This window comes from Scatophagus argus, chromosome 3 (genome assembly GCF_020382885.2).
Source record: "Scatophagus argus isolate fScaArg1 chromosome 3, fScaArg1.pri, whole genome shotgun sequence".
Classification (NCBI taxonomy): Eukaryota; Metazoa; Chordata; class Actinopteri; family Scatophagidae; genus Scatophagus; species Scatophagus argus.
This window is the reverse complement of record NC_058495.1, coordinates 26573911-26594176: the sequence shown is the minus strand read 5'-3', so window position 1 is coordinate 26594176 and position 20266 is coordinate 26573911. Positions and strand designations below refer to the sequence as shown.

General features: G+C 48.2%; 2 protein-coding genes across 5 annotated transcripts in view; both read left to right on the top strand.

The window, feature by feature from the left end:
- The window catches only part of LOC124057033 (nuclear factor 7, ovary-like), a 546992-nt gene that overhangs the window by 119445 nt on the left and 407281 nt on the right, over positions 1-20266 (top strand). The window lies entirely within an intron of this gene.
- The window catches only part of LOC124057015 (dedicator of cytokinesis protein 3-like), a 125531-nt gene that overhangs the window by 77923 nt on the left and 27342 nt on the right, over positions 1-20266 (top strand). For all 4 annotated transcript variants that reach the window (XM_046385053.1, XM_046385056.1, XM_046385055.1 and 1 more), the window contains exons 6-18: positions 2752-2900; positions 4852-4936; positions 8533-8574; positions 8728-8882; positions 13192-13273; positions 14079-14139; positions 14226-14373; positions 16482-16570; positions 17207-17332; positions 18360-18484; positions 18613-18775; positions 19629-19735; positions 20015-20186. In XM_046385053.1, coding sequence (XP_046241009.1) covers positions 2752-2900; positions 4852-4936; positions 8533-8574; positions 8728-8882; positions 13192-13273; positions 14079-14139; positions 14226-14373; positions 16482-16570; positions 17207-17332; positions 18360-18484; positions 18613-18775; positions 19629-19735; positions 20015-20186 — 1504 coding nt within the window. The remainder of the gene's footprint in view (positions 1-2751; positions 2901-4851; positions 4937-8532; positions 8575-8727; positions 8883-13191; positions 13274-14078; positions 14140-14225; positions 14374-16481; positions 16571-17206; positions 17333-18359; positions 18485-18612; positions 18776-19628; positions 19736-20014; positions 20187-20266) is intronic.

Genomic DNA, 20266 nt, shown 5'->3' with positions numbered 1-20266 from the left:
ATCCATCGGTAAATATTTCACATTAAAAGCATTTGCTTTTCCTTTCGCTCAGTCAGCCTTTCTGTGTCACTCTGGGCCTCGTGCTGAAGAGTGATGAACTTTGCTTTGCTGAGGCTCAGAAGCTGCCCTGATGTTTCTCGTACCCGGAGACGCTTTGAACGCGAGGTCCGATGAAACAGCTTCTATAAACAGCAGCATCAGGTTCGCTCTGCGGGTTTTTACAGCTCCGAGGTGGAAAGCATGTGTGAAACGGTGTGTGTGTGTGCGTTCGCTGCATGTGAAGGTGTGATTACTCACTCCAGCTGGGGAAGGAGGCAGTTAGCGAGGGAGATAAAATCCACAAACAGCCGACTCAGAGGAGGTTTCCACTCCGCAGCTGCTCGTCGTGTTGCATCTCTTCAAAGCAGCCCAAGTCTCTCTGTGGTGTTTGAATTCGGGCTCGAGGTGGACCGGAGACTCGGGGGTCAAAGGTCAAAGCACATCCACCCACATCCACCTCACTGGGATGGCCAGGTGTCCCAAATAAATGAGAGGCCACATGACCACATTAGTCCTCTAGGAGGGGTCGAAGGGGAAAAAGAGTCTCTGTCGACCTGTCCATGAGGTGACGACCTGGGATCAGACCGCCAAGGACTCTGCCTTTGTCTGCCACCCGGTCCACACTGCATCAGACCCCTCTGACTCCTCCTGCAGGTGGTGGGCCCACTGGAGGACAGACCTGCAACCCTGCTTCTGACTGGGTCCCATCGGTGAAGACCCAGCCACCAGGACCACTTTGCCTTGGGAGACCCTGCCAGGGCCAAACAGCCCCAACAACATGGCTTCTCAAATCCCTCCACCACGATAAGGTGTCGGTTCATGGAGGAGTCTGATGAATGTGCACCATTTTAACTCAGCAGCATATATGGAGTGGATGAGGCTGTTGTAGCCTCTTGTCGACGTCGCCTGATGGACTCTGCTAATGTTAACGCCCCGTGGTTTCATGTGGTTCTGTGTTCACTGTCGTGTGAGGTCGGCTGAGTCAGCGGTAACGTGATCCGGTTATGTTCTGTCTCTGGAGTCTCTGTGAAAGTGCACCTTGACTCCAGCTTTCTGTTCCTTGGACTGAGGTGAGCCTGGACCAGGTACATGCTGTACCTGAGTGGCTGACGGCGGGCAGCGTTCTGCTCGCGCCGCAGCCTGCTGCTGTAACTGCTGACTCCGGTGCTGCTGCTCTGATTGAGGAGGGCCGTCAGGACCGGCGCGTATTCTGCCAAACTAAACTTTAGAGCCATTTGGAGTGCGAATGGAGCTGCACGAGCGGAGCACGATGGATGAACCAAACGTCACGGGCTTCGGCTTCAGGACGCAACCTGCTGCGGCACACAGCGAAGTCAAAATGGGATCATGTGTAAATGTTTTTTCGCTGAGTCGTCCTGTGTGTGGACGTTTGCGGTTTCTTCCACATGTAAACTGCTTTCAGTCCCCCAAACGTTTCATGTGACTGAGTGTGGTGTGAGCATGCTCAGTGCGCCTCATGTCTCTGTGAGCTGTAGCAGACGTGTCCTCACTTAATTAAATCGTACTGTTGTATGTCTCTGTCAAGTGAACCTTTTGTTTGCTGTTTGTGGTAACTTGTCACTGTTTCTCAGCTCCATCCAACCCAGTAATTAATTAGTCAGGAAAGAGACTCACTATGTGCATTATTAATGAAAATAATTAAAGTGTACTTTAGTCTGTCCTTTAAGACGATGTGTAAGAGGCTGAAAGATGTCCCTGCATCATTAATGATCACATGCTCGTGCAGAATTTTAATATGGAGTGTATCAAAGAGCTTCTGTGTCCACTGGGCATCTCCTTAAAAACAAATGCTAAGCAGATGCTGAGGGGAACTGCTGTGCGTGACTCGTGATGTTGCTAAGCAACTGCTAAAAAAATCAATTTGAAATATGGTATTCTGTGGCTAAAAGTTATCGTATTCATAACCTCGAGTGCTAAAAAACGTGCTGATCACTCAGCACTGCTGTAACGGAGCGACGGGCTTCCCGACAGGAAGGAGAAGCTTCCCTGTGGACACGCAGTCCAGTTTCGCGGCAGAAAACCAACCTTTTAAAATGGCGCCGCGTTTTAATTGCCTTCGTATTATTGGTCAGTTTTCTTACCTACTCAGCCATAGCAGTGTGATTTAATTTGTTTCAGCCCAGTGTTCAAAGTTTTAATGTGTCTAATAGTCGTTAACTGGCAGAAGTAAAACCACATTCAGGACAGACCGGAATATTCAGTTTGGTCCTCCTGTGAGTTCAGCTGAAAAGGGGACATCATGTTTGAGACTCCTCGTGCCAAAACCATGAATCATGATATGAAACAAACCTGGCAGTTCAAGGTCGCTGCGAGCAGAGAAAGGTGTGTGAATCTGGTCGTTATCGGTCGTTTGATGCCATAAATGCTGTCAGTCGGGTTTTTTCTTTTGCTAGTCCTCTGTGTCCCGACCCTCCGCGTGTCCTGACCCTTCATGCGTCCCGACCCTCCACGTGTCCCGACCTGACTCTCCACGCGTCCCAACCCTCCACGCGTCCCGACCCTTCATGCATCCGCGTGTCCCTCTGCAGTATTAAAGAAAATAATTCAGCTCAAATCAAAGTGTGTTTTCACTAAATGTCCACAGCACTTTCAGGTGGACTCTGGACTCAGGTGTTGGTTGGTACGAGCTCTGACTGCTCCGCCTCCTGGTCCAGCTCTGACTAAGTCTCCCTTTCTCCGTCTCCCCATCAGAAACACAAAGTGGATCTGTTCTACAAGGTCCGTCACGTGATGATGGAGCTGATCGACCTGAGGAGGCAGCTCCTGTCCGGCCACCTGACGCAGGACCAGAGCCGAGACGTCAAGCGACACATCACCGTCAGACTGGACTGGGGCAACGAGTGAGGAAGTCACACACACACACACACACACACACAACAATACACTCCGACACGCACGAACTGAGACATCAGCAAGTGTGACGGGATGCCGAGATGAGAGTGGAGCTGGAGAAACGGTCAAAGATGTCTCCTAGAAGTCATGTTAAAATACAAGTCATTTGCCACATCAGTGCAATCACTTCCTGGATTACGAAACTTACATTAATGTGCCACACCAAAGTCTCAAAGTGCAGGACTCCACAGTCCAGACTCCGGTCTGAGGTTTGGTTCAGGCTTTGGTTAAGATTAGGGAAAGATCACGTTTATGATGAAATGTTCTGGAAAACAAATCAGACATGTTCATCTGTGAACGTTGAACTGATACGTTCATTACGTAGATTTTTACATACACTGAACTTTTCCATCCCTGGTCGAACACACGTGCAACACAGCACACTGCCATGCCAGGCGCCCAGGGAGCAGGTAGGGGGTGAGCTGCCTTGCTCAAGGGCACCTCAGTTCACTACATTTACACAACTTACACAATACATTTAATATTACGAATTATTAGACATCTGCTGAGTCAGAGAGCCACAGTTTGCCTCCATTTCAACAGACAGAAGCATCTAAGAGACCAGCGAGACATTTCCAGCTGTTTGTGGCAACAAAACTGAGTATTTTAACCCAAAACGTGTTTGCTTTCTAACCCTAACAAAGCGTTTGTTCTGCCCAAACCAAACCAGTTTCAGCATATCTGTGGTGTGTAGAAATGTACGTCGCCAGATTTATATTTTTGAGCACTCACAGGATATTAAATGGAATTAGGATAAACAGTGTTTTATAGCGTTTCACTGCCTTGAAGAATAACACACACATCCCACATGTGGACGTGCTGATGTTTGAAGATGTGAACTCTCCATCAGTGCAGCAGATCAGTGGGCTCCCCTGACACCCACTCACAGCAAATCAAAGTGTGATTGGAGCCGTAACGCAGCGGTTCAAAAGACGGGTGGGTGCTTGTCAAGAGGCTGACAGAAAACAAATGAAATGGTTAGAAACTGTCTGTTGGGATCCAGTTATTAATACTGAAGACATGAAAGGTGGGCGGGACTCGGCTGTCACACATTATTTAAAGCTCCGATCCACAGACGCAGTAACTTGGAGATGCGTTTGGGTGCCGTTTTTCAGTTTTTAGCAGAAGTACTGTGGAGATATTGGAGCCATGCTATGGTTGGCCAGACAAGAAATAACAAGAACTGATGGAGCTAACACACACTTTTGTTTGCCACAATAGCTCTGAAAAAGAAGCTAACAAGGTGCTGTTTATGGCAGATCGCTGCTAATTCAAAGTGAAAGTGGCAGAAGCTCAAGCTCCACCTCCTCCTCCTTTCATCCTGCGCTGTTGCTGCTACTTAGAGGGAAAGTAAAAGTAGACAAATTGAAAAATATAATTTGTTTGGGACATGTTTTAGTGCTGATTTCAACGACCAATCGATCAATAGAGAAAATGATCCACAGATTAAAATAATATATAATCAGTAGCCCTTCAATAAGAAAGGTATTCATGGCACTGAATGAAGAGTCTCAGCTCAGTAACATGTCATGGATAAAACCTTCAGGTGTTAAACTGTATCAGTGATGGCTGTCCTGGGCCCCTGGAGCCTTGGCTAAACAACATTTAGTGTTTTACTGAGCGCCGCCTCTTTAAGAACAAGGTCACTGGTCTGTAGGTGAAAGATGTGGCTGCTGAGATTGGACAGAAAGAAAGTAAGAAAGTAATCCAGAAGAACAATATCCATGGAGACCACATCTAAAATTACTTCAATATACTCTGTGTGTGTGTGTGTGTGTGTGTGTGTGTGTGTGTGTGTGTGTGTGTGTGTGTGTGTGTGTGTGTGTGTGTGTGTGTGTGTGTGTGGGTTTATGTGAAGGTTATGAAAGACTGACATCCTCTCTTTTCGCTCTCTCTCAGACACTTGGGTCTGGACTTGGTGCCACGAAAGGAGTTTGAGATGGTGGATGAAGACCAGATAAGCGTGTCGGATCTTTATAAAATGGTGAGACCTTTAAGTGCCGCAGGAAGTCTCTTTCTGCACGCTGGATAACTTCAGGGGATTGAGTAATCCCAGCTGAGGGGAGGGTGTCTCGTGTGAACAGATCTGAAACACCCAGTAATCCTGGATTACATTCAAACACTAAGGTCTTATGGAGGGTGTTTGCAGACATCTTTGCCTGCGACTGTAAAGTACAATTAAAGAGATAAATCATTACAACAAGTATATTCGCCAACCTGTTTGTGGTACTGTACAGCGTGTTAGTGACGTGAATATGGATCAGGCGGGCTGGGTCATAAAAGTGGCTAAAATATTGCATCTTTATTGATGAAAATATTAATTACGGTTACCTGCAGGGATCCCCCAGCAGCAGAAACATTAAGTCCTCATTAAGAGAGACACAGAGGCAGCTGCACTTCATTGATAATTTAAATCTCCTGACGCGCAGTCGAGATCTGATGTTAATTAATGTTGTTGTTCTTCTGCACATCCAAAAGGTCACACAGTCCAGGTTTAACAGTCAGCTGTTATGACCGCAGCTTCGTTATGACCACAGCTTCGTTATAACCGCAGCTTCGTTATAACCGCAGCCTCGTTATGACCGCAGCTTCGTTATGACCACAGCTTCGTTATAACCGCAGCTTCGTTATAACCGCAGCCTCGTTATGACCGCAGCTTCGTTATAACCGCAGCTTTGTTATGACCACAGCTTCGTTATAATCACAGCTTCGTTATAACTGCAGCTTCGTTATAACCGCAGCCTCGTTATGACCGCAGCTTCGTTATAACCACAGCTTCGTTATAATCACAGCCTCGTTATGACCGCAGCCTCGTTATGACTGCAGCTTCGTTATAACCACAGCTTCATTATGATCACAACTTCTCGCTGCACTGACATTACTGCACCCAGTGTCCTGAGGTGATCAGGTCATAACATGAAAACTGATCATTTCACAATTAAAGGACAGAATTTAGAGAGACATCACACCCCCGTCACTACTGTTTATTGACACTTTGTTTACCCTGAGAATGAAGATCATTTGTTTTTGACACTCAGGGTTGAACGACCAGCTGTGAGTGAGTGATTTTAGGTTGGATTTGTGAACGTCTTTTGACTGCAGCTGGTGGGAAGCTTCAGTTTGAAATCAGTGGTCTGAAAGCCTGTGAGCTCTGCAGCTGTGATGGTGTCAGCAGCCTCGTCACCTCCACACAAACATCTCAAACCGCACAGAAAAGTGTCACCTGACGCTCCCTGACGTCCTGGATTAACAGGAAGTAAATCTGTGGAGCTGGGACTGAGGGAGGGCTGGGTGTGTGTGTGTGTGTGTGTGTGTGTGTGTTCCTGCTGTGAATCAGCCACCTGTTGCCGTGCTGTGATTCTCCCTCCTGCTGGCCAGACCCTCATCCTCCTCACAGCCTTCTTCTGTTGTTTTTCCCTCTTCGTGTTCTTGTGCAAAATGCTTCACGCTCACAGCAGATCACCAGCAGCCAAAGAAAACCACTTCATCACAAGGTGTTTCCCGCTCCACACAGTAAGTGAAGGCACCTTCCTCTGACTGGTGTCTTCATCAGGGGGTTAAGGCTGACTTCACATCACAGTCCTGCTTTTGTAAGATTCTGCTCCAACAACATCATCATTTTGGCTGCTGATTGAGCTTCATTTGAGACCTGCATGAAATATCTAAAGTCTTCTCTACATTGCTGACATGTGAGGTTAAAGTGCTTTTGTTCATTTTCAGATGCGTCACCTGGTAAAGCTAATGTGAGACATCAGTTGGAGCACAGATAAAAATCCCTTTTCATACTTTTATCCGTCCACAGCAGGCTGGACGGTCTGTGCGTCAGGCTGCGTCAGATTTCTGGGTCTGTTTTATGAAATGTTGAATGGGGAAGATAACTGCAGCTACTTAATGTAGGAGTGTTCTTCTCAGAAGCACTTGATGTTCTGTATTCTTACATCAGTCCTGCTTTAAATAGCTGAGCTGTACCAGTCAGACACTGCAGTCGTGGTGATTCCCCCTTTTGTTCCGTTGCCTGGAGACTGATCTGGAGACAGGAAGAGAGAGAGAGGAGCAAACAGAGCGAGAGAGATGGAGAGGTGAAGTTGATAGAAGGTGGGATGGAGAGAGGAAGAACAGCTAACATGCAGAAAGAGAAACAAGCATTAGAAGAAATGAAAATTCAGTCATAATTCACTCGTGTTGGTGGAAAGTCGGGTGGAGTTTCTCCAGCGGTGCAGCACTCTGCTGAACGACTGAAGGAGAACAAACAAACAAACAAAGAGAAGCATAAAATGGCTCCAAACTGCCCAGCTGCTTCAATCCGAGTCCCCCAAAGCCCAGAGATCCCAAACCGATTCAAAGAGACCGATTTACAGCCTTTCTTAAGCCGATATCCAAAAGCTGAAAGTGTCCCGCTTCAGTTTGAGCTTATTAAAAAGGTGGAAATAAAGTCAAATTGATGTGGGAACCCGGACCTTCTGGAGACTTAAATTACACCTGACAACAATGACTGAATTTTCTTTTTCAGTTGAACTGTGCCTTTAAAAACATCCGTTCAGTATAAAGGCCTTTTTCAGTGCTGTCAGGCCCCAAATGTTTTCTTTAAGGACGTTCACATTGATGAGAAGAGTAAGAACAACTTCGAACGAACGAAAGCCGACAAGCGAAAGATATGAACTTTTAATTCAAACGCTTCCCTGCTGCTGAGCCGTTGATTTTCCTCTTGAGGTTTCATCTGTCGTCGTTCAGTTTGACCGAGAAAAGGTCACGACGAAGAAAACACAAGATAAGATCAAATTAAACTTCCATCGATTTCTGTGGTGAATTTACGTAACAGCAGCGGCAGAAGAAGCTTCTACAATACAAAGTAAGCAGTCGGAAACTTTTCAAAACAATGCAATGAGGAAAACAACTGGCAGAACTGGATCACTTCCTGTTTCCTGGTTGCTTACGTAAAGATCAAAATGAGCATTTATATAATAATAATAATAATAATAATAATAATAATAAAAATCCCATGACATCAGTATGGATGACGTAGTTACAGTAAAATTAGTCCATTAAGGTCCATACGTCACTAAAAGTACTGAGCACAAACCTTTTAACATTCAAATGTTAAACCACCAAAACGTACGCCGTCGTCACAGGATGTCCAAAGACCTGCAGCAGGTCCACAAGGTTCAGACGCGTTGATCCAGGTGTCAAGAAGGCGAAACATTTCTGATTGGTTACCTTGGAAAAGCCGGTGATATGGAGGCAAAGGAGGAAACGTCTGCAGGCTCGAGTTAATTTTCTGCCCGGGATGAAATATTTGCAGATGGCTTGTAGCCGACAGTCATTACTTCAATTCATCAAACGGGTTTTCAGTTCTCGCTCGCTCTCGTCTCAGACGGCCGCTGAGAGGCTCAGAGACGAGTCGGAGTAATGAGTCTCTGGGGTGTTTTAGAGTTTTCATCATCTGAGGAGGAGAGAACAGAACGGAACACAAGAGAGGAGAGGAGGCGAGGAGGCGAGGAGAAAGGGGAGGAAGCAAAGTGAGGAGACGAGGAGAGGACGAGATAACTAACACCTGCTGTAATGTTTTGTGTCCTCCCACAGCATCTGTCCAGCAGACACAGCGTCCAACAGAGCACCACACAGGTGAGAGACGCTGCAGTGAAGTCTGGGTAATCCTACAGCTGTGAAGTACTGCGTACTTCTCTTAAACACATCCACGTGTATGATGATACTATCAGTAAATCAGATCTTGTTCCAGAGTTTTCCCATCATGCTCGTCTTGTGGTTGGTTTCCAGGGTGACGGCACTCGGCAGCGACACGGGGAGCCGTGCAGAGTTCCTGTACCACACCACCTACTGGTCAACCTGAAGAGCTTCACCTACAACAGCATAGGAGAGGACACCGACATATTCTTCTCTCTGTACGACCTGAGAGAGGGGAAGACCATCAGGTAGATGAACGTTTTGTTCCTGTGGGCTTGTGATGAGACGTTCACGTTATTTTTGAAATCTGAGACTCAATGATTGATTGATTGATTGATTAATAGTTAGCACTTAATAGTGCTGCCAGTGATTTTTTGGCCACTTGGGGGCAGCAGAAACCAGTTGTGGACACAACAGGGACACGATGGACTCTGCTGAGCTCAGCAGCTGCTGGGTTTCTACAGCTGTGGGAGCTCAAACAGAAGAACGATGAGCTGAAGCCCTCTGTGAAGCTCCGCTGATGATCCTCTGGAGGTTCCTCATCACTGCTGGCTTTGTGTTCACACTGACAAACTGTTATTGTCTCTGGCTCATACCTGACATGTTGCCTTCATAATGTGGAGCAAATAGTGGCAAGTGGCCACACACAGCTGCTGTGAATAATACATGACCCCCCCCCCCACCGTAATGAGTGCTCATCAATGATGCATTAGTGGAGCGATCACAGTGCTAAGGAATTGCTAATGCTGATAGGAGTGTGTGTGTGTGTGTGTGTGTGTGTGTGAGAGGTCCCACAGGAAACAGAGGGAGGTTCAGCAAACACTCCTTCATCTTTTTCTTCATTTTGTTTGTCACTGCAAACCAGCCAGAGGATCTGTTCTCTAATAACACACACCCACACACACATACACACACACACCCACACACACACACACACACACACACATACACATACACACACCACTTCACGATTACTTTTGACCTTGACTTGTGTACTGTGACTCAGCATTAGAGTGTAATGACAAGACCTGCTCCTCTGAGACGCTCATATGAGGAGGCTGAAGAAGAGGAAGAAAAGGAGGAGGAGGAGGTGTAGGAGGAAGAATTGGAGGAGGTGGAGGAGGAGGAGGAGGAGGAGGAGGAAGAATTGGAGGAGGTGGAGGAGGAGGAGGAGGAGGAAGAATTGGAGGAGGTGGAGGAGGAGGAGGAGGAGGAAGAATTGGAGGAGGTGTAGGGCTCATGGCTTGCATTAAAAGTCTTCACAGAAAGCCTCTGGCTGTTGAGACTGAACCCAACCATTGAGACTGTTTGCCCTCAGAGCTGCCCTGCCTTTGAGAATTAATTGTGGTACTAAAACTCCAGTGTGTGTGTGTGTGTGTGTGTGTGTGAGAGGAAGCTGAAACCTTCCTTCCTCTCAGGCACAGACTACTTTTAGCTTGTCTTATTTTACACTGTCTCACTGTCTGTCTCACTGTCTGTCTCACTGTCTGTCTCACTGTCTCACCGCCTCACTGTCTCACTGTCTGTCTCACCGCCTCACTGTCTCACTGTCTGTCTCACTGTCTCACTGCCTCGCTGTCTCACTGCCTCACTGTCTCACTGTCTCACTGCCTCGCTGTCTCACTGTCTGTCTCACTGTCTCACTGGCTTGCTGTCTCACTGTCTGTCTCACTGTCTCCGTGTCTCGCTGTCTCACTGTCTGCCTCACTGTCTCACTGCCTTGCTGTCTCACTGTCTGTCTCACTGTCTCACTGTCTGCCTCGCTGTCTCACTGCCTCGCTGTCTCACTGTCTGTCTCACTGTCTCACCGTCTGCCTCGCTGTCTCACTGTCTCATTGTCTCAGTGTCTCACTGCCTGTCTCGCTGTCTCACTGTCTGTCTCGCTGTCTCATTGTCTCGCTGTCTGTCTCACTGTCTCACCGTCTGTCTCACTGTCTCATTGTCTCAGTGTCTCACTGTCTGTCTCACTGTCTCACTGTCTGCCTCGCTGTCTCACTGCCTTGCTGTCTCACTGTCTGTCTCACTGTCTCACCGTCTGCCTCACTGTCTCACTGTCTCAGTGTCTCACTGCCTGTCTCGCTGTCTGATTGTCTGTCTCGCTGTCTCACTGTCTCGCTGTCTGTCTCACTGTCTCACTGTTAGCTTTAGGGTTTTGTTGTAGCTCGTCTGAGTTCACTATGAGTGGGATTTAAGTCTGTGGTCCGGATACTCGAGCAGCCTGAGGTTCCAGGCTGAGCCCCTGAGACAACCAGCTCGTTGTAAACATCTCGCCAAATGAGCCAAAACCAAACTGAATCATGTGAAACTATAAGAAACGGAAACGATGCGTCGTGCTCAGAAGAACCTCGTTATGTTTCCTCTTATTTTAGGTTTCATGATGCTTTGGGTCCAGAATTAGCATCAGAGATAACTGTGGTCAGTCGTCATTGGCCGGTCGCTGAAATGTGTCTTCAACATGAACTGGTCTGCATGGAGGACAGTTTGAGGACAGGGGACACAGTACGGAGGGGATTAACAGCAGCTCAGACGAGGACTTTGGCTCATCTGCGATGGGGCCGCTAGCCGCATGGCTAACTGTGCTAACACGACATCCAAAGACAACTACAGTAAAGACTACAGTGGGCAGCGGGAGGTTGGATTTTTGCAGCTTCATTTCAAACGTGGCCATATTGTGCGAGTTGCTCCTTTAAAAGACCAAGATCCAAAAGTCCTGAACAGCCTCAGTCCATAAGGGGGGCGGTCCTGATGCAAATGAAGTTGCAGGTGTGAAAATGATAATCAAAAGGCTGTCGGAGAGCTGCGGTCTAAGGACACGTGATGGTGGTTCGGGCTGGTGAGGGAAGGCCGAGGGACGGGGCACCGTCACACGTGTGATGGACAACGTCAGGTTGCTGGTTTAAATCCCATCTACTCCTCCTCTTCTGGGCTGAAAGCCAGACCTGCCTGGTGCTGTGGATCTGCTCTGTGGCCGACGGATGTTCATAACGTGTGAATTCCTCCTGATGGATGAAGGCTGAAAAGTGGCTGGAAGTGCTGCGTGTGTATGAGGCTCTGATGCAGATGTGGTGCGTTCAGGGGACGGACGGCAGCGCAGTGGAAATGATTCATGGCTCAGATCCTTTTCCACACAGTGGGCCTGTTGATGCACACGGCTGAGTGCATCCACGCATGCATCCATCTGTGCACGTGTGTCTGTACGTGTGTGTGTGTGTGTGTGTGAGTGAACAGTGAGTGTGTGTACTTTGATGTATGTTGTGGTGCAGGAAGTATTCAGATCGTTTACTTCAGTTAGTACCAATGCAGTAATGTAAAAGTACTCCATTAAAAAGTCAGATTTAAGTAAAAGTTCCTAAACAGCAGAATGTAGTTAAACTTTTAATGTGAAGTTCTGGTCATTTTAACATGAATGAAACGAAACCATGTGAGAAGTTTCTTCTTCTGCGGGTTTTGTTCTCAGTTTGAGACTTTGACTTCCTCTTCTCTGCGTGTCCCGGCCTATATCGCCCCCTTCTGACGGAAATTAAACTCCGCACCAACTTATTCACTCCAAAACCAAATGTTTATTTTCTTCTTCCCTCTCTTTTCAAACGTTTGCTTTGCTCACACAGAAACTCGACTCGTATCTCAATCAAACAACAGCAAAACAGGAGCTACGACTGGAGGAGAAAACCACAAACCGTCCTGACACACACACACACACACACACACACACACACACACACACACACACACACATACATATTTATTCTCTTTTGTTGTATTTGTTTCTTCGTATCTCTTGGGGATTAGAATAAATTGGTTGGTTTAAAGAGTCGGACACAGAGTGTGTGTGTGTGTGTGTGTGTGTGTGTGTGTGTGTGTGTGTGTGTGTGTGTGTGTGTGTCATCGGGGTTTGTCGATCCTCAGTGCCGTTGTGTGCAGGGTGTTGTTTCTTATTGTTTGGCGGTGTGTGTGCTGAATAATAACGAGTGTATGCAGAGCAGGTGAAACATGACAGAAGCTCAGCGCTGCGTTCAGCCGTCCCGTGTCGGTGGGTTAGCGTGTGAGTCCCACGTGTCTGCAGCAGTGGACGTCACCGTGGCAACACCTTCCCTCGAACGAACACGACTGGAGGACCGCAGTCGCTGACACCAGCTCACAATATTCTGCTGTTGTCAGAAGTGAAAAAGGCTGAGAAACTCTGAGTTTGTTCTCTGCTGGTCTTCCTGGGGGACGAGGAGGACGAGGAGGAGGAGGAGGACAAGGAGGAGGAGGAGGAGGACGAGGAGGTTCAGTGAAGGGCCCCCAGGAGTCGTGCTGAGCAGGAAGTCGCTGCCATTTCTGAGGCTGATGTTCGGTTTTATATGTCGATGTTTTAATGGAATTAGAACCGTTATCATTTCTGTGTAACTGTACCCCCACACACACTTTGCTGAAAAGAATAAAAGTGCAACAGTCTCACATTCATGTGGCGTGAGAACCAGAACGTGATCCAATCACAAGCTTCGACAGCAGCCAGGTGTTGCTCACGTCCAAGCCTGCAGTTAAAAGCTCCTGTTGGTCTGCTTGTGTTTTCAGTGAGAAGTTCATGGTGAGACTGAACAAGAACGGAGGACCGAAGAATCCAGAGAAGGTGGACAGGCTGTGTGCGCTCTTCACGGTAACACACACACACACACACACACACTCATGGTGAAGGAGGGTGCATGTGGATGGATGTGCTGCCCCCTGTTGGTCGGCCTCAGTGTTTTCTTTGCCGTGTCGGCTGGAGGCTCTTTGGACAGAAGTTCCTCCAGCAGACTGAGCTGCAGCAGCTCTGGAAGCTTCGTTCAAGTCAACATTAAGACTCACATCAGTTTTGTCCAACGCTGATTCACGAAGCTGAGCGGACAGGAAACAAGACAGGACAGGATGATCAAACACGGCACTCTTTCAAAATAAGACATCTGGGAGGTTCAGGCTGAGACGAGCTCGGTGTCCTCCTTTAAATCTGCCTGAATTCTCACTTTGTCTTAAAGCTTTTTCTGGTTAATATTTTGTTGGTGTGGAGCTTATTGACTTTTATTATTTATTTTTATTGTAACGCACTTTTCAAGTCTCTGTTGAAAGGTTCTGTATATTATAAAAGATTATAACAAAGACATGAATAAAAACAGTAGCTTTGAAAAGCAAGAAAAACATGACAGGCTTTTAAAAAGGCAAATATTTAACTTCATATTTAACTTTAGCTCGAGCTGCTCTGCCTCCGCTCAGTCTCATGTTGTTCATTTGAAGATATGAAACAGAACATTTCTACATTGACTAAAAACAACTTTTGTTTTATATTTTTTCAATTCTGTTCTCGAAACCTTAAAGCGTAGCCTCCTCGTCAGATTGATTTTCATCAGCAACAATGAAGACAGAATGTACGTACTGGTCCTTTAATCAGCGCTGCATTTGAACTGTGTTGTTCTGTCGTCTTGCAGGACCTGAGCAACAAAGACATGAAGAGAGATCTGTACATCATCTCTCAGGTGATCAGGACAGGTAGGCCTGCAGCCACCGACACACACAACACGTCAGCCCGAGCCGACACACACACGACATACGAACTCACACACTTCCTGTTTCAGGTCGCATGCTGCTGAATGACAGTAAGAAAGGTCCTCCGCACGTCCAGTACCGCCGACCGTACGGCTGTGCTGTCCTGGCCATGAGCGACGTGCTGCAGACCATCTCTGAGCTCAAAGAGGAGAAGGACTTCGTGCTGAAAGTCTACACGTCAGTGCACACACACACACACACACACACACACACACACACGTGTGATAAGCCAGCACTGTGTTTCAGTCGTTGTGCTTTCAGTTTTCTCTACAGTAGTCTGGATGAGCAGACGTCTGAGACTCATTCAAAGCATTTCTGCTTTCTGTTTTTAGCTCATTTGTAGTTTGAGTTGTACTGACCAATCACGTTGGAGCACGCTTTGGCGACCAATCGGCTGTCATCTGATGACGGTTTGATTTACCCACATGCACGTGCAGACGTGTGATTGAAGCCAAAGTTACTAATGAGACTGTAAACAGAACGTGTTGTCCACTGGCTGCACAGGAAGTCTTGAAACCTTGGCTGTCGCCCCCGAGGGCGAAACCGCCATCAGACGATGGCCAATGAGACGCTGAGAAGCTGCTACATTTATCTTCTGACTTGTTAGCCTAACCGGTTAAGAGTTTGTTTCTGCTGATTACAGCACATTTCATCCAATTACAAACTCATCACAGCAAAGTGAGGATCATTTGATTGGTGATCTGATTAGTCCGTTCATTAGGTGCGTGCTTTGTTAGTTTGCACAGAAATATTCTCATTAAAATGTTTTAACGTGGGCCCTTTAAGTGCAGTCAAAGTGAAAGAGGAAACACTAAATCAGCTTTGTCCGTGTTGTATCGAGACGCGGGGACAAAAGCACTACGAGTTCACGTGTGCTAACTGCACCAGGAGAGTGAAGTGGTGTCATTACCCTTTAAAGCTCACACACTCCTCACAAACTGAACGTTTTGGGGCTGAGAGGAGCAAAACGAATGAGACAGGAAGAATCACACTGAACATCACTTCATCTTAACGGTCCTGAAGCGCTGAGTTTTTCCTTTTTCTCAGGTCTTCGTCTCTTCGTTCTTTAGCTCACGTAACGTTTCATCCTCCTGGTTTCTCCCGCCGACATGTTGTTACGTAAAGAGAAGAGAGACAGAAAGCTGCAGCCTTACAGTGCTGTCAGAGCCATTCTCTGCACACACACACACACACAGACAGACACACACAGACACACACACACACACACACACACACGGACAGACACACACACACACACACAGAGGCAGACACACACACACACACACACACAGACAGACACACACACAGAGACAGACACACACACACACTCACACAGAGACAGACACACACACACACTCACACAGAGACAGACACACACACACACTCACACAGAGACAGACACACACACACTCACAGTTGATGGCAGACATTACAGAATCCCCCTCGACTGAAACTTCTGAAGACTTGCCTGCAGGAGCCCTGCAGTTCACACAGTCACAGCATGATATGACTGTGACTGTGTGTGTGTGTGTGTGTGTGTGGCCTGAGCAGACCTTCTGTGGATGCTTCATGCTCCTCTGTGTTTACCTCGGGCCTCCGTCTTCTCTCCCTCTTCGTCACGTTGATGCGACTGAAAACATTCAAATGTTAGTGACACCAAACGTTCAGGCAGCAACCAAGCAAAAGCAACCGGTCAGCAGCTCCAGTCAGACTCCAGTCAGACTCCAGTCAGACTCCAGTCTGGGTCCACTCAAGCTCCAGTCAGGCTCCAGTCAGACTCCAGTCAGACTCCAGTCGGGTTCCAGTCGGGTTCCATTCGAGCTCCAGTTGGGTTCCACTCGAGCTCCAGTCAGACTCCAGTCAGACTCCAGTCAGACTCCAGTCGGGTTCCAGTCAGGCTCCAGTCAGACTCCAGTCTGGGTCCACTCGAGCTCCAGTCGGGTTCCAGTCTGGGTCCAGTCTGGGTCCACTCGAGCTCCAGTCAGACTCCAGTCAGACTCCAGTCTGGGTCCAGTCGGGTTCCAGTCTGGGTCCAGTCTGGGTCCAGTCGGGCTTACATGCTGCAGTAATACACAGTGTCTGCACTTTGTTGCTTTCTTCTCCACATGAAGCCTCAATCAGCCCTTTAAAACTTGTTTTCCTCGTTGAAATACTGCACAGATCCACGGATGCAGTACTTCCTGTGCAGTACTTCCTGTTATGGAGTCAGTAGACAAGGCACTTGTGTTGTTTGAAAAATGTTCTGTCAGTTCTGTTCAGACCTGCGATGTCCTGTTGTTCTCCAGGTGCAACAACGAGAACGAGTGGTACCAGATCCACGAGAACATCATCCGCAAGTCCAGCACCAAATACACCGCTCCCAGCACCAGCTACGGTAGGACGGACGCAGTGTGTGTGTGTGTGTGTGTGTGTGTGTGTGACTCTTTCTGACATGTGAGAGTGTGCAGAGCCCATTCATTAAAGGAGCAGTTCACCCAAAGACGGAAACCGCTTCCCGCTCACCCGCGTGCTGATCCAAAGTCCTCAGTCCACAAACCAAAGAAGTAAACCAAACGATTATGTTCGACTTTCCTGACTTGTAAAATTATCTGCGTGACTCACACAAACATCGTCAAACCGAGCTGTGCGGCACAGGAAGTCGTACAGTCGGCTTTGTGAGAGCCCGGCTGACACACGCGTCAGCATGTCAGCCGGGGAATCAGCTTAATTGGCGTGACAGCAGGGAGCCTCGGCCTCCTGTGGCCTCTCGTTAAACTCTGTGAACTCCTGTGGTCCCGCGGCTTCGTGGACGAGGTGGAGCTGAACCAGAACCCGGATGATTTATCGTGTTGTGGTTCTGCTTATTGAAAACGAAGATCTTTGGGGGCTCAGGTTTCTGTTTAACTAACACGAGCTTTTCTTTCTTTTGCTGTCTTCCCCTCTTTTTCGTCCTTCTCCTCCACCTTCGCTCCTTTCTCTGCTCGCCAACCGACTCGTCGCTCTGTCCGTCTCCTGGTCGTCCGTCCTGCAGGTCTGATCATCTCCCTGCAGCTGCTGAGGGGCGACATGGAGCAGGTCCGCAGGGAGAACCCGCTGGTCTTCAGCCGGGGGGTGGCCATCACCCGCAAACTGGGCTTCCCTGACGTCATCATGCCAGGTGAGTCAGGAGGGCGGCGGCACGAGGACTCGCACGCCGTCCGTCTTTATGTGCAGCCACAGAGAGAAGGTGTTCACTTCAGTAATCTGTTCGTGCTGTAGGAAACGGAGAAGTAACGAGTCTGTTGTTTTTGTTTATTTTGTTTCTGTTTGATAGAAAATTTGTTTTCTTATTCAGCATTGAGGTTCAAAGTTCACTCTGCTGCAACCTGATTAACACACTGAAACACATCTGTGTGTGTGTGTGCATGCGTGTGTGCATGCGTGTTTGCATGTGTTTGAGTGTGTGTGTGTGCATGCGTGTGTGCATGTGTTTGAGTGTATGTGTGTGCATGCGTGTGTGTGTGCATGCGTGTGTGTGTGCATGCGTGTGTGTTGCAGCAGACTGACTGCAGCAGCTGGATTAACAGCAGCTTGTGTTTGTTCAAAGTGCAGCTGAACAGTTCATGCAGAAATGAATCCTCAGACGTGATCTCCTCGGGTGAAGTTCTTCATCCACAAACTGTTGTAACCTTCCAAGTCTGTGGAGGCCCTGAGACCTGAACTGGTTTTTAGCTGCACAAATGTTTGACTGAGGATGAAGAAACTTCACCCGACTCTTCATCAGCGTGAGGAGATCGCGACTGAGGTTTCACTTCTACATGAATTGTTCCTTTAATGTTAAGCTCACGACAGAAACACCTACACAAACACACACACACACGCCTCACATACATTAACGATGCAGGGCTCACACACTCGTGTCGCCTCCCCTCCTGCAGTGAGGGAGTGTGTGTTTAACTCCCATGTTGACACACTCAGGCTGACGTCTCCTCCATGAGGACAAGCTGACATGATAAATGAGTGTGCGCTCGTTAACACACGTCATTATTCTCATGTGTGTCAGAAGGATTCAGCTTCAAATGTTTGTGCACACGACTGTCTCGTGTGTGTGTGTGTGTGTGTGTGTGTGTGTGTTCATCAGTCCATCAGCATCACAGCGTTTCTCAGCTGATATGTGGAGCACAACGTGTCCTCCTCTGTCCCAGGTGACATCCGTAACGACCTGTACCTGACCCTGGAGCGAGGGGACTTCGAGAGAGGAGGGAAGAGCGTTCAGAAGAACATCGAGGTCACAGTGTATGTGCTCTACGCCGACGGAGAAATCCTCAAGGTGAGGAAGCACCTGGACGCCTTCTCTCAGCCAACCAGCAGCCTTCCCAGCTGTTTGTGACGGCCATGAGCTGCCCGTTGACGTCCCTCTCTGTCTCTGTCTGTCTGTCTGTCTGGCTCCACCTGCAGGACTGCATCAGTATGGGCTCAGGTGAGCCCAGCGTACCTGAGCACCGCTCCTTCGTGCTCTACCACAACAACAGCCCTCGATGGGGCGAAGTCATCAAGCTGCCCATTCCCATCGACCGCTTCAGGGGCTCCCACCTGCGCTTCGAGTTCCGGCACTGCTCCAGTGAGTCGCCGGGGTGTTGTTTATTTCGGACAAACGGCCGATCGGTCGGTTGTGTCAGTAAGGAGGAGCTTAACGGTGTGAGACGGATGTAACGTCGCACAACGTTCAGCTGAGATTCTTCAGTTTTATTTAAAGTGCCAATTCATAAGAGTTATCTCAAGACACTTTACAGGTGTGTAAACAACACATTCAAATTAAAAGAGAAGAGAATCAGAGAGAATCAGGTCAGAAGAGGGCAAAACCCCACACTGAGTCAGCATTCGGCCACAGTGGACACGAAAAACTTCCTTTAACAGGCAGAAACCTCCAGCAGAACCAGACTCAGTGTAGACGGCCTGGGAGGGAGAGGGGGGAGAGGAGAGACAGGAGAGACAGGAGAGGGGGGAGAGACAGGAGAGACAGGAGAGGGGGACATAGAGAGACCAAACACAGGTTTGTCCACGACTGACTGTGAGTTTTCCTCCAAAGTGAGCTTGAAGCTTCACTTTCGTTCAGTTCATTCGTTTAAGTCCTGAGCTTAAGTGTTTCTGTTTTCTGCTCCTCCACTTCACTGCACTGTGGAGGCAAATGTTTTACTGCATTTATGTGATAACTTTAGTCGAGTGCTATTCATATGGATGACGTTCACTTTCACATTTTCACTTCTTAAGGGATATTTTAGCACAGAGTCTTCACTTTTACTCTATGACTGCTTCTTTTTCTGACTCTGCTCTTACTGACCAATGACAGCATGAACGACGTGCTGCTCAAGTGGCTTCACGTCGTTTGTTGGCAACACTGAGACGTTTAGCTTCCTGTGTCTTCCTGTCCTCGCGTCTGTCCCAACACTTTGCTGTTTCCACTTACTGTGCAGCAAAGGACAAAGGAGAGAAGAAGCTGTTTGGTTTTGCCTTCACTCCTCTGATGAGGGAGGATGGGACCACTCTTTCAGACGAGAGCCACGAACTCTACGTTTACAAGGTCAGACGCCACTTTTACGCTTCTCACTTCCTGTTCTGTCACTGCTGACCTGAACTGCAAAGCGCCAGCCGACACTTTCTGCAGTTTCGGTTGTAACTGAGCTAATCTTTTGCAGACACATCAAGCTGAACACCCAGAAGCTGTGCAGACTGAACTTCATCAATAAGCGTGTTGTTAATGTTCCTGTGTCAAGGCTTGTCCTGATTCCCAGGCTAAGTACCGTGTAGTGTCTAACTGTACGCCGTGCTCTTGTCCTGTCTGATCTCCTCCGGGCCTCAGTGTGACGAGAACACCACCTTCAGTAACCACGCCCTCTACCTGGGCCTGCCCTGCTGCAAAGAAGACTTCAACAGCTGTCCCAGCATCCCGTCCAGCCTCGTCTTCCAGCGCAGCACCAAGGAGACGTTCTGGATCTCCACGCAGCTCTCGTCCACCAAGCTCACTCAGAATGGTAGGCGGCGTGTTGACGAGTCCTCCGAGACGGCCCGAGTGTCAGACAAGGCCTGTTCACTCAGCCGTGTGGCGATGCAG